Raw genomic sequence first — 12,864 nt, forward strand, 5'->3', positions numbered from 1 at the left:
CTGCATGACATATTTTGGAACATTGAGAGCAGAGGAATCCAGTGCTAACACAGCAGGTTTTCAAAGACACTGGTGGGTCATAAAAGTATTAAACAGTTGGCAGGTATTAACCTGGGCTTCCAAAAAAGGGGGAGTTTTAAACCCTGATAGCTGTGTGCAGAAATGCCCTTCATCTAAAGGGTAATGTGAAAGCAGAGCAGGACAGAGGTGTCTGCGGTGGTGTTAGTGGAAGCTTCAGTGCTGCTCCCACCTCACTGTGTGGATTACTTAGGAGAAAGCAACAGTCTTTCCATTCCTCTGCCCCATCTACCACAGAGCACCCTGAGACCTCCTGTGGCTCAAAAAGCATCTTTAAATACCCACAGACACTGTATTCCTTTTCCTGGCTTGCTGATGGGTTGTCACACTGGGTCAGGAAGGCATGGCTACAGCAAGCAGGTGACAGATGGAGCCTACTGCGCTGGCCTTTCATTGGACTGGGATTTCCTGCAAGCTGAAATCATCTGAGCTCAGCTCCACCTTTGGGCACTCAGTACAGCTCTTGGAATACACCTCCCTTTCAGCTGGAGCACCAAAGTCTTAAAGAGAGACCCTTCTCTTGTCCATAGGGTATAATTTTTTCCTTGGTTCGGTGCTGATGTGAGGGTATGTAAAAGTGCTCCCACGTACCTTTTCACTTGCACAAAGGTAACAGAAAATGGGAAATATGTTCTAAGTCACTACCAAGGAAATAACAAATAATTAATGGTAACAGGAAACTGTATTTTGCATGTCATTAAACTTCACTGATATAATGAAGCTGGTTTTATTCCACAGATGCTGGCTTTGGCCTGTAATAGGATGAATAGATCTCCTGTTAATGAAGTACATGCAAGGTACTGCTGTGGTAAGCATGTTCTTCTTGCCAGAGCCCAAGGCAACGAGTGTAGGATGGTAATTACAGCTTTGGGAGAGGTAACATTTTGAAGACTGTGTAGTATGCAAGCTACAGTTAAATCACATGGCTCAAAAGAGCTGGAGAGAAAGTTCAGTGCTAGTCAAAATCATTCCACATATTCACAGTGGCTATCAGATCCTGCTCTCATTTATACTGTTAAAAACCTCAAAGTTAACATCATGATTTATTCTGAATTTACACCTTCGGGAACAAGGTCCTTTGTTTTTGCAAATAAATGTGGATACTGTGACTTAAGATTTATATATGTAGGAATCACTGATGGATTGTGATCTCTTCCTTTTGCTAGTCCCTGCACTGACCAGCCAGATGAGCCAAAAATCTCTGCTGAAAACATCTCTTTGGGGTGAGTAGGTAGAAACCAGTGGTTCTGGTCTAGTCCTATGAGGACAATATCCCACACATCTGTGAGGAAGACCCAGCTCTCATCCCTGATCCTGATCAAAAGGAAGGGTCTGTCTCTCAGGCACATTAAAACTCTAGGTGTTTAATGGGAGCCTTATTTCCATTGTAAACTTCACATGAACCATTAAGGTAACAAGAGCCTACATCAAAGGAAATGTGCTGCCCCTTGGGCCTCTGCAAGGGCTGAGAAAGCAAACACCACACGCTTCTGTGCAACAGAAAATCTTTATTGGAACGATATCCAATGGATCCAGATTTCTGTGCTTGCCCTCCCCTGTGCACAGTGACAGGACATGGTGAGGAGCAGCTCTGGCTCAGCAAGCTGAGGCAGGCAGCCTGAGCCCTGAGCCTTCCCATCACACCCATCCTGCCTTCCTGTCCCAACAGCAGCCATTAGGTCATCACAGACCTGTTTGTAGGAGGCAACAGAAAACCCAGACACCACTGTGAGCAACATCTGCAGGTGTGGGCAGAGGCTCGAGGCCAGGGAAGCTGAGTTAGCGTTTGGTGCCTCAGGGGACCTGGTGAGAAGGGGGAGAGTGTACAATGGCAATAGCCTTAATGGCACACACAGGACAGCACAGAAAGTTGGGAAGCATCTTCCAAGTAGAAGACCATGGTAGGGTAGACCTGGAAAGAAGGAGCAGCAGAGAGTGGCAGTGGGCTACCAGCTCCTGTCACAGTCCCTGTTAGACTTGGCTGTGGTGTGGTCATGGATCCTCCATGGATCCTGCATCCAAATTAGCAGCACGATGAGAGAACAGAACAAATTCTTAACACATTAATACCCAGCAAGGCAGTTTGGGGAAGGGCTCATCTTCATCCTCCAGTCCTGATGAGCCTTCAGATGCAGTATTTCCAAAAGCAGGCTGGAAAGGGATGCAAGAGAAGGATGTTAGCATCCAAGGGACTTTTTCCAGCTTCCCACTCTGGAAGGGGGTTTCAAAAGACACATGTCTTGAGAGAATTGAGGTGTGAAGGCAGCAGTGTGGTTTCTGGGCACACCTCAATTATCAGCTTTGACTTCATATAACAGTTTTAGAAGGTGTTTTCTTTAGCTGCTCATGGTGTAAAGGGGGGATCTAAATGTTGTTTCCATACTGCTCGATTTAAAAGGGTTCCTTTTGCTCTACTTCAGCAATGTCAGGAACAAGCTTTTTATTTCTTGTCTACTGGCCAGCAGTTTTTCTGCCTCAGAGGTGTGTGGGGGGGTTCACTTGTGGCTGACTGGAGGAGCAGGATACTGACTTGGAGAGACTGCATCTGATCCTTACTTATTTTTTTTAAAACCCAGTCATTACCACTCTGCTACTAACCATCTCCAAACAACACTGATCTCTGTGGGATCTTCTAAGAAGACTAGATTAAGGACGGATGCATATTTTGGTGTTGGAAAAAATAACTGTTTCACCAGGATGAATCCATGAATCCCATGCAGGTCTCCTATTATAAAGTATGAGAAGAGATTTCTACCTGGTTTGAGAAAACAGGATCTTGGAAGGAAACTTCTGCTGAATCAGCAGTGCTCATGCTGAGACACGAGCTCCTCCCAGACTGGAAGGAGTTTAGATGAAGACAAAGATTCTCTGTTTTAATTTCTGTCAGAATCTGATTTAAACCTGGCGAGGGGAAGTACTTTTATCTATCTTTAAAACTTCCAGGACTGGTGAGGGCATGAATTACATTAGCCAAATTAATGACAGCCTCCAGGGTTGCTTGTAAATTGCATATTGCCTAAGGATCACCTAAGCACTTAAGCAAGCCTTGCACAAAGGAATTTTCTCTTGGCTGTCTGGCAGGTTGTCAGCTTCCACATGCACAAGGCATGTGGGCTAAGGGTAGAACTAGCTCTTTTGTTTTCAGGCCAGATCTGTCATCAGTGACTTCTGGTTCACAGCTGCTGCTGCTGCTTTGTGGAGGAATCCACAGAAAGCCACTATGAACAGCATTGTCCCTGTGCTTGTCAGGGGCAGTCTAGCAGGAGCACTGGTACAACAGGCTGCTGAGCCACTGGTTATGGACTGGACAGAGCTTGGAGACCAACTGGGAGACCTACCAGATCTTAGTTCCCTGCATTCTTGGTTGATTTCCACATCTTTTTAGCTGGTTTTCAGCAGCAGAAACAAGTGCTCCTTTTTTCTCTGTCGGGAGGCATTGACCTTGGCAGAGGGGAACGCGTGCAGTCCACATGTCTCATTATGCCTTCAGCACCAGCTTTGTGCCCAGAGCAAAGCAACGGGTGCACTGTGGGGACGTGTTCACACAGAACTCACCCCCTCCAGGGCAGGCACTCTTTGCTCACATAACCCCATGTTCCTCTGTGAAAAGTGGGATGTGACACTGACTGCCTCCATGAGGGCCTGGTGTGCAGACCCAGTTGTATCTGCCTCGATAGCAGACAGGGTTGGGTACACAGTCCTTCTCACCAGCTGCTAAACCAGCCAGCCATTAACAAGAGAGGGCCAGGACTGCTGGATAAGCTGCCAACCAGATGTTTTTCAGCACATTTGGGGCATGTTTACTGTCACTGCCTTTGCTGCAGAAAGGCAGGCCTAGAGATGAGAGTGGACAGAATGGCTGCAAGGCTCTAATGCAAAACCTACCGCGTTTTTTGGGCTGGGATGCTGAGAGACTTTCCAAGGCATAGGCCACCTCTGACCCTTCCTCAGTTGAGAGCTGATCTTTCAACTTCTCCAGCTGTTTAAACAGAAACACAGCAGTAAACAAAGGCCCCATTTTGAGGAGCTCCACAGAGTGCTGGCAAGTTCAGGGCAAAGGAGGTACATATAGACTGGCTGTAACCCCTGTGGAGAGGAGGCTGTGTAGGATATTGGATTAAGAGTCAAGACAGGGCTGAGGCAGGTCTCCAGGCATCCAGCCACTGCAGCAGAGAGCATCGCTCTTCCATTGCTCTGGGTTGTCCCTCCCTTCTCTCCCTCACAGTTCTTGCTGACTTTCCCTGGTTATAATGTGGGTAGTCTATCATATTTGTTCTTCATCCATATTTTCTAGCGGACTGTGAACTTCTGCAGCCACCATCCTGACTTCTTCTCTGGCAGAGTTGCCCCCAGAAAGTCAGAGTTTAACATCCCTCAGCATTGAAGCGAGGGGCTAGCATAGAATCTGGCAGCCTCCCCTCTGGCATGATGCACTGTGATTTTTTAGTCTGAAGCGAAAAGTGCCATGTGAAACCTATCACAGCCTCCAGGATCCATGCAAACAGCTGATCTGAGAAAGGGAGAAAAAGCACTTACACTGCTCATGGGGTTTGGGGAGTGGCAGCTGTGTCAAGGCTGCTGCAGACCTTTCCCTATTCCTGGGCACTGTGTGTAGATAGGGCATGCTCTGTGTGTGTGTGCACTTTGATCAGCTCAGCAGGGTTCTGACCTCGGGTAGGGCCACCTTTACTAGCAAAGAGTCCAGAAAAAAAATTCTGGTTTAGGTGGGCAGTGGCTATCCCTCCAACTTCAACTCATTATCTACCGCAGCCAGCTGATACAATGCCTAGGAAGGAAGCATGACTTCCTCTTCCCACTTGCTTTTCTTCCATGGAGATTTCCATTGGTGCTTAATTTTTTCCTGGCTTGGCCTTCACTGGCCTTTCACTGGTGACAAAGGCAGGAGCTGCCTCAGCTCTTATTGCACTCATCCATAGCCTTGCTCTCTTTCCACCTTTTCCAGCTTGTGCAGCTGTTTAGCCCAGGTTCTGCTTTTATAGCCCGGGTTCACCTTTCCTCTTTGTGCAATACATGCTTACATCATATCATCAGGATGAAGGGCAGCAGGATGCAAAGACAGAAGAATATGGCATAAAGACAGCTTAAACAATCATTTAACTATTCATACATGTATGCATCTATGTGTCTATGCATTTGCTTTTCTCACCTGTTCAAGCTCTTCAAATTTCTTTGCCAACTCCCAGTCTGCAAGAAGGGAAAGAGTCATGTCAGTATCTGCATTGCTTACTGAAGCTCAAATTAAAATCCATTTCCTCATTTGTCCTCTCCAGGGGTTAACAAGAAAAGACCTACTTCTCATTTAATTCCTACTAGTGATCTCCAAATGAATGACAGCAGAAACCGACAGAAAAGTAGGTCTTCTCTGTTGAATCCTATTGGACTTTATCCTAATTCTCCATTATGAGGGAGGCTTCTTTGCTGTTCACCAAGCCATAGGGGAATTGGCCCAATTAGGTCACTTACTGTGTGACACCAGCTCAGGTGAACCTCTTTGCTGCTTTTTAATTTTATCCTGCTAACAGCAAATATCTAATTCAGGCTTTTCTGCCACTGGCCTTTATATGAAATTTCATTGCTTCCTTTAGGACTTGTTTATGCTCACATCACCCATGAAGGCAGAAGTCAGAACACACAAAGTTAGCCTAACAGAACTTACTGCTTTATAAGTCAGCAAAGATCTGGGCTAACAGAGTGGAGCCACAGGAAAAGTCATATAGCAGTGAGTGCACAGATTTCACACCTCTAACTGTTGGGGGAGCACAAGGACCTGGGGGCCAGCTTCATAGATCAGACTTAGAGATCTCAAGGCTAATCAGTACTGTATTACTGTCAAAAAACTATGCAGGTGGATGAACGAACTGCCCTGAGACATCCTGTTCAGAAGGAGGAGAGAATTAGGTTCCTGAAAACAGGATTTAAACCCTCCAGCTGAATTTGAAATGGCCTGGACTAACGATAGGGAAAGCTGCAGGAATAGGGGGTTTCAGTCTCACTGCTCTTGAGGACTGAGGTACCTTATTCCAGACTCAAACTGATGTCAAAACCACTTAATTTTTTAATAAGATACATGAGCTCAGTTAAAGCTGAGTGACTGGCTGCAGTAGTCCTCCTGGGAGGGGAACACAAAATGATCAGCCGGTTTTAAGCGCTAATTTAGTGCATTTGGGAAAAATGCACTAAAATAAGCAGAAGAGCCAGGAAAGAGCTAAAGAATATCTCTGCTAGGCCCCACAAACAACCCAAAAAACAGCCCTGAAACTGCCTCTTTTGTCTGTTCCTAATGTGGCACCAGGCATTGGTCTGGATTGTCAAGGGGATTTAGGACATAATTCCCCTTGATTTCAGATTTCAGATAAGACTTCAACTCACAGACACATTGCCAGACTTGTTTTTTTTTGTTTGTTTGTTTTGGTTTTTTGTGGTTTTTTTTTTTTTTTTTTTTTTTTTTTTTTAATGTTTGAAACTGAGCAGGAGGGTTCCAAGAAAGTATTGACTGCTTTTTCAGTTTTTCCTTCAAAAAGGAAACCATTCTGTTGAAAAATCCAGAATATTTTCTGACAGATATTTAACTGCAAGTAAAAGCAACAGTTTCTAAGCAAATCCATTACATCAGGACTCAGTTTGAGAGGTGTGATGGGGATGAGAGTCAGGAGGTGTGGGCTCTGTTCCTGGCACTGTCAGCAATGACCTCAGTCAGATTCCTCCTAAGTATGTCTTTACATATCCGTAAGGTAGAGAGACAGATGCTGGCATATCTATAAGTCAAAAGTGCCACTTAAGAGGTGTTGTTGTCATTATTATTACAGACATTTTTACCTCTTTCAGAGTTTCAAGTGCCAAAATAGGCACTTGAAACTCTGAAAGAGGTAAAATTTTGTCTTGACTTTCTGCAAACTAAGTTTGGCCAATGACTGCTATGAATAGAAAATGAACAGTGGTCGAAATTTGGAACAGATTATCTCAGGCAGGGAGAAGGAAGTTAATTTATGGATGAAGCCTTGAGAAACTGCCTGCTGTAAATCCTCTGTCTCTGCTCTGCTCAGAGATTCATTATATTCAATTGTCTGGCATAAAATGCAGCCTTTCCTCCAGGAGTAATAAGTGCAATAATCCATAAACCTATCATAAAAACGTTATTTCTTGAATGCATCCTTTTTGCAAGAAGATGCCTTTGTTAGTATAAGGACTTGATTTATTTGTGTTTATTTATTTGTCCCAGGTTTGTTTAACCACTGCCTTGCTGCATTAACAAGCATCTGGGGAAGAGCACTGAGTGAATTTGATGAATGGATTTTCATAACAAAATTTTTGCTGGGCCCTGCTCTCAGCTGTTTTCATAGGGAAGGGCAGCTTCCTGCTCTGAGACCACCACATACAGCTCCAACCCTCCCCTGGGTGCAGTGGCCGTGGGAATAGCTGACCCCTGTAATCCATTTGGTGCCCAATGTCAGGGAAAGCCCAAGTTTCTCTTCAGCAGGTTTGAGTTTAGCCGCATGGTGGCTTTAAATTTGGTATCTGTTCACAGAGCACAAACAGGAAAACATCCCCATGGCCTGTCTTTGGTGTCTACACTGTGTGGGAAAAGCCTGTTGTCTCAACCGCCTCCAGCAGTAACAGGGGCTTAGGCCTGGGCAGGAGCTCCCACTGCCCTTGTCCCAGCCTACACTTGACCCCAAGGGATCTCACCTGCACAATCTCTGCAAAATTTTGGTGCCACCCCACTGCCCCATGTGCTCACAAGATGCTGCTGGTTTCAGCAAGATACAGAGCTGTCTCTCAAAAGCCCATGGGGCTGTGTGGGGTGTGGGTGGAGAGGTGACTCCCAAAGCTGGCCTGTAGCCCAGGCATTGAACACAATGTCTCGAGGATATCAGGTGCACAGGGACTCAGCAGAATCTCTTCTTGTTATTACTTATGTACACACACATGCTCCCTTGCCAGCACAATGTTGAGTGTCTGAGGATCTAGGGTACGTGCTTTTTGGCATTGCAAAAGCAGGTCCAGGAGTCCCATGACGGAGAACATCTGACATTAATCACATGTAGGCACCATACCGGGTGCTTCTGCTTTCCGAGCAGCTGGTATTTCTGAGGAACCTGAGAATCAGGTTCCTTGCATTCATGCACACACAGATTCAAAAAGTGGAGATCTCCCATCCCCTTCGCTTACCAACATTTTCTGGCCTCCGCCATGCAAATTTCTTATTAAGAAGCAGATTCAGCAGTGTGTCCTCGTGATTTGTGTCTTCTCTCTCTGGAAGCACTCGGTTCTCTGCAGGACATAAAATACATCTTTCTCAATCTCATCAAATTAAGAATCAATTAATCAATTGATTCAATTAATCTCTTAATCACATTAAGAAGGCCAAGAAGTGGAAGGAAAATGTCTCCTGTCAGCACTCATGAGGGTAGAAGGAGCTCGGGGGAAAAGGAAGGTGTGTGAGCACGGAATAAAATGTCCAGGCAGTGAGGGCTGCGCAGTGAAAGGGTGTGGGATGGGGAGCCCTCCCTGCCAGCCCCGGGCTGCCGGCCAGTTTCTCTGCAGCCTCATCAGCATGGCTGGCTGCAGAGAGCTGGAGACATCACCTTCATTTAGACAGTCCCAACCTCTTCTGGAAGGCGGGTGTAGCGGATGCCTCTGCAAAGCCAGACAAACAACCCACAGGATCCTCTCTTCTCAAAACTGCAGGTGTTACCCCCACTCACACCATGCACCTTCCCAGGGCTGACAGAGGTAGGAACTCACTCCTCAGGAGGCTGATGTGTGGGTACCACAGCTGAAATGCCCTGAAGCCCCACAGCCCATTCTTGCGCTCACTCAGCCTGGGGGCTGCTCTCTCTGACTGCCAACAGTACTGCAGGATTCTTCCTGAACCAAGTGTGGAGGAGCTTGAAGCAAAACCAAGCAGAATTTTTCTGTTTTCCAGGAAAAGCTTCCCCAAGCTGCTGTTCTAAAGCAATTTGGACCTCTGTAGGAGGCCCCTTTAGGGAGCTTTCTCAGTGGTTTTACTTTAGTGGTTGTGGCTATGCCCTCAAATGAATGGTTGTGAAGGTCAAGGGTTTGGCAGAAACCAACAGACACAGGATGGGACTAATCAGTGCCCTGAAGAGACCCTCTCAGCTCTGCTCAACAGATTTCCAGAGTCTTATATGACTAGAATGTTGCACTCATTTTTGATAATAAGAGCCAGACTTTCTAGGCAGAGTGGCCATTCCACAAAATCTTTGGTCTGAACACCCCTGCTCCACACCCAGACCCTACAAAGCCTTGGAAGATGCCTACAGAATCCATGGAAAATACTAAGAAATTATACAGAAAGACTTATTTTCTCTCCTTCCAGGATCTTTAGGACTTCACCTCAATATCTTCAGGGAGGTAAGAAAGGAGAAAACAGTCTCAAATAGCCATCAGCCCTACAGAGCTCTGAGGGGATGAATGCAATTATTTTTGATAAACATGAGGCAAAACATTACACCAGGTGAGCCTGAAGGATGCTCAAGAGTATATGGGAATCAGCTCTGTTAGCTAAAGTCACATAAATCTGCAGAAGCAGAGGGCTGCTGGACAAAGCAATGCTCCAAGTATTTGGCCAGATTCAAACCTGCCTCATGCTGCAGCTGAAGCCTCTGGTCCTGATTGTGATCTCTAGAAATAAACCCAAGGGAGCAAGAAAAGCTACATGCTGTGTAAAACTTGCAATTAACATGGAGTGCTATAAACCTCGTTCCTAAGTCTGAAAGACAGTTATAATTTTAAAATACCTACTTTTACTTGCTCAGGGGATTTGCTACAGGAAAAAATCCACCCTATAAACACTCTAGTACAAGATAAACACAAGCAATATTTAGATAGCTTGGCCTTGGGAATATTTTGGTTGTCATTACAAAAATAAATAGGTGATATAAGATGAAAAAACATTTGAAAAGCAACGTTATTTTCAAGGCTATATTTAGCTGCTCATTCTTTTTTCCACTGCCAAGTCTCTTTAAGAAAGAACATTAATGATTGACATTTCCTTGCAGTGTAAGTTCAAGCTAAGACTAATTTAAATTATGGGAGAAGAACATATAAAAAGAAGTTCTGTGAAGAAAAAAAAAGTTCAGCAGCACTCTACTACTGACATTTATGAGCTGTCAAATCTCATATGGTACATACTGGAATTGCTACTCTCTGATATTTTAATGTTTTTCTTTGGAGATTTTCTTATGAGAGAGAAAGAGCTACCCTTACCAGATTTTACCAGATCTGATATTTTCACTCATTAGCAGAATGTGTCATGCAACCAGCTGCAGATTAGAGGAACAGCTTTAGCTCATGCTGATATGAACAAGTCTCTCGGTAGCACCCATGTTAATTGATTGTTTAGTGTAGCCCGAGGTTCATTTTGTTTCCTTTCCCAGATAAGCGAGTGTTGCATTGGCCATGGCAAGCAGCAAAGCAAAAGCATAACTACCTACCTGTGTCACGTAGCCTGTATTCCAGCTTACCTTGTAGTAAAAAAGGTTCTCCATGTGTGGATGGGACACACACAGTCATGGTCAGGATGGTTAGCACTCCAAGACACAGCTGGACAGACCACATCTTCTCCACGTTCCCACTGCCCAGAAGCATTCTTCCTTCAGGCACAGTGGAGGACTTCAATGAAACCCAGCGCCAGATGAGCTCACTTTTAAGAGGCAGTGGATGTGCCGTGATTGCAAATGGCCTTTGGAGGAGGGGAGAAAAATATCTCTTGAGATATAATTCAACCTGTCAATATGATTCACTCCTTTGGGAGTGGACAGAACAACCCAGTAACATATGTCAGATGGAACCTGTTCAATATATCTCATATCAGACTGATCTAATGAATTCTGATGTTCCCACAGGCGTGCACTGTTCACGCACGTTGATATACATTCCATACATACGTACATTACAAATATTTTTTCAGGGCTGCTGCTTTAATGAAGTTCAGACATGAGGACTCCCACGTTAGCAAGGAAGATTTGTCTAATGTACAAGTTGCCGTATTTTCCCAGTTTGGACAGAATCAGGCTAATGGGGTTTTGTAATTTATCATCTCACTTCCTAGCTCCTATATTAATTAATGTGAGATATAATGAGTGCTGAAGTGGTGGGAAACAGAGGGATAGAGCTCTTTTCATTTAACTGATTGGAGGATGTCGAGTGTGTCTTGCTCACTGTGACTTATGGCTTTGTCAACGGGAAAGGCATCACACCCTATTTTGGGATTATTTTGAGTGGGGGAGTGCAGATTTGGCAGTGATATGGAATACGTCAAGGATGGGCAAGTGTCTTCAGTTTTTTCTTGGGGAAAAAAAAAAGAAGTGGAAGGTCAGATGCTGGTTCTGGCTACACAGCCTTATTTTATAATTTTAGAACAAAGTATAGAGGCACATTGTACGTATTCCAAGTCTTCTCAGGTCATGACTACATTTTAGTTTGACTTCCGTTTGTTGCTTATCCATCACTATTGATCAGGGACTGCTACTACTTTTCTATAACCACCTTACCAAGAAAATGTTGTAATAGTAACAGTACTAAATTTTGTTCTTCACTTCTGCTTTTCATGCAGAACTGAATCATCTGTACTTGCCATGGTTTAACCCCAGCCAGCAACTAAGCACAACAGAGCTGCCGGCTCACTCCCCCCGTGGTGGGATGGGGGAGAGGATCAGGCCAAGCTCTGACTTGTACATACACTCCTAGTGACTCACTGTGTGTGCTTTTTTGACACCACATCATGCCAGATTACCCAACATAGCTTCATCTTATGGTACCTGCACTTCATCTTAGTATCATTTCCATGTTTGGGCTTTTGGCTTCTGGTCCCCTGCTCTCCCTACAACTTGCTCTGTGCCTTGAATAGGTATTGAATGACTAGCCTTTTAATAACCCTTGTAATATTTTATTATCTGATATATTATCAATAAAAATATAGGGGGAGAGGCTTAGATTTTTTTGCAAGACAAATGAATGTGATGTTTGTATTAATGAATACTTCTCTACTGAGAAAATATTCCAAAATTTTCCCTGCATTTATAATATGTACAAATAAACCAAACTTGTGTTTTCCCTCAGACTTGTGTGAGACAGTGATCAGCTAGCTGAAGTACTTCTCTTCTTCACAAAGTTCTATTTGGACTCAAGGACGCCTGTGTCCCACTAAGAGCACTTTTCCAGTCACCTCTGTCTCCCTAAGCTGCCATTTCAAAGTGGTCAGAGTTAAGTAGCCCCCACAAAGCAGAGGCCATAACTTAATGAGCACCACCTTGCACAGGAGTCCAGTGTGGACAATAGTAGCTGTGACTCAAAACTAAATTCTTAAGGGAAGGTCAGGTCCGTTTGAACTTGGCGATAAGCGGCTTTCCAGGTCCTTACCAGCTTGTCTAGAGATGTGCTGTGAAATCGACTTTGCCTTGATACAGACAGTGGGTTTTTCCAGTTTATGCAGAATCCACAGATCTCTGACTGTTTTTTCCTACCCTTGGCTATAAGATCTCATAGGCTATTGGCAGGCTCTTTCAGGAAGATGAGTTATTCCTGGGATTTCCTCTTTCGCTGCAGAGAAACTTCAGTTCTGGATCATTGCAATGTTCAGCCCCAAAAGCAACTCACGTATAGAGTGTGCCAGACCTTTCAAATGAAGGCTCTGGTGAAGGTGAGGAACTGCCATGCTACATTAAAATATGAGAAGGAAGATTACTGGATGCTGTGAGGAGTGGATGCTCTCATCCGATGGGTTGGTGGATAGACATCTGG

The 12,864-nt window shown here is 44.7% G+C and overlaps 1 protein-coding gene across 1 annotated transcript; it reads right to left on the reverse strand.

Annotated features, from left to right (window-relative positions):
• Nucleotides 1-1,741: 1,741 nt before the first annotated feature.
• Nucleotides 1,742-12,589, reverse strand: UTS2B (urotensin 2B). The gene is made up of 6 exons (XM_008924523.2): nucleotides 12,484-12,589; nucleotides 10,587-10,804; nucleotides 8,269-8,370; nucleotides 5,246-5,283; nucleotides 3,964-4,057; nucleotides 1,742-2,229 (listed from the first exon to the last, which is right to left on the reverse strand). Exons 2-6 carry the CDS (start codon nucleotides 10,708-10,710, stop codon nucleotides 2,204-2,206), a joined length of 384 nt encoding a protein of 127 aa, XP_008922771.1. The 5' UTR covers nucleotides 10,711-10,804; nucleotides 12,484-12,589; the 3' UTR covers nucleotides 1,742-2,203.
• Between the last annotated feature and the right edge of the window lie 275 nt (nucleotides 12,590-12,864).

This window comes from Manacus vitellinus, unplaced genomic scaffold (genome assembly GCF_001715985.3).
Source record: "Manacus vitellinus isolate BGI_N305 unplaced genomic scaffold, ASM171598v3 scaffold_29_pilon, whole genome shotgun sequence".
NCBI lineage: Eukaryota > Metazoa > Chordata > Aves > Passeriformes > Pipridae > Manacus > Manacus vitellinus.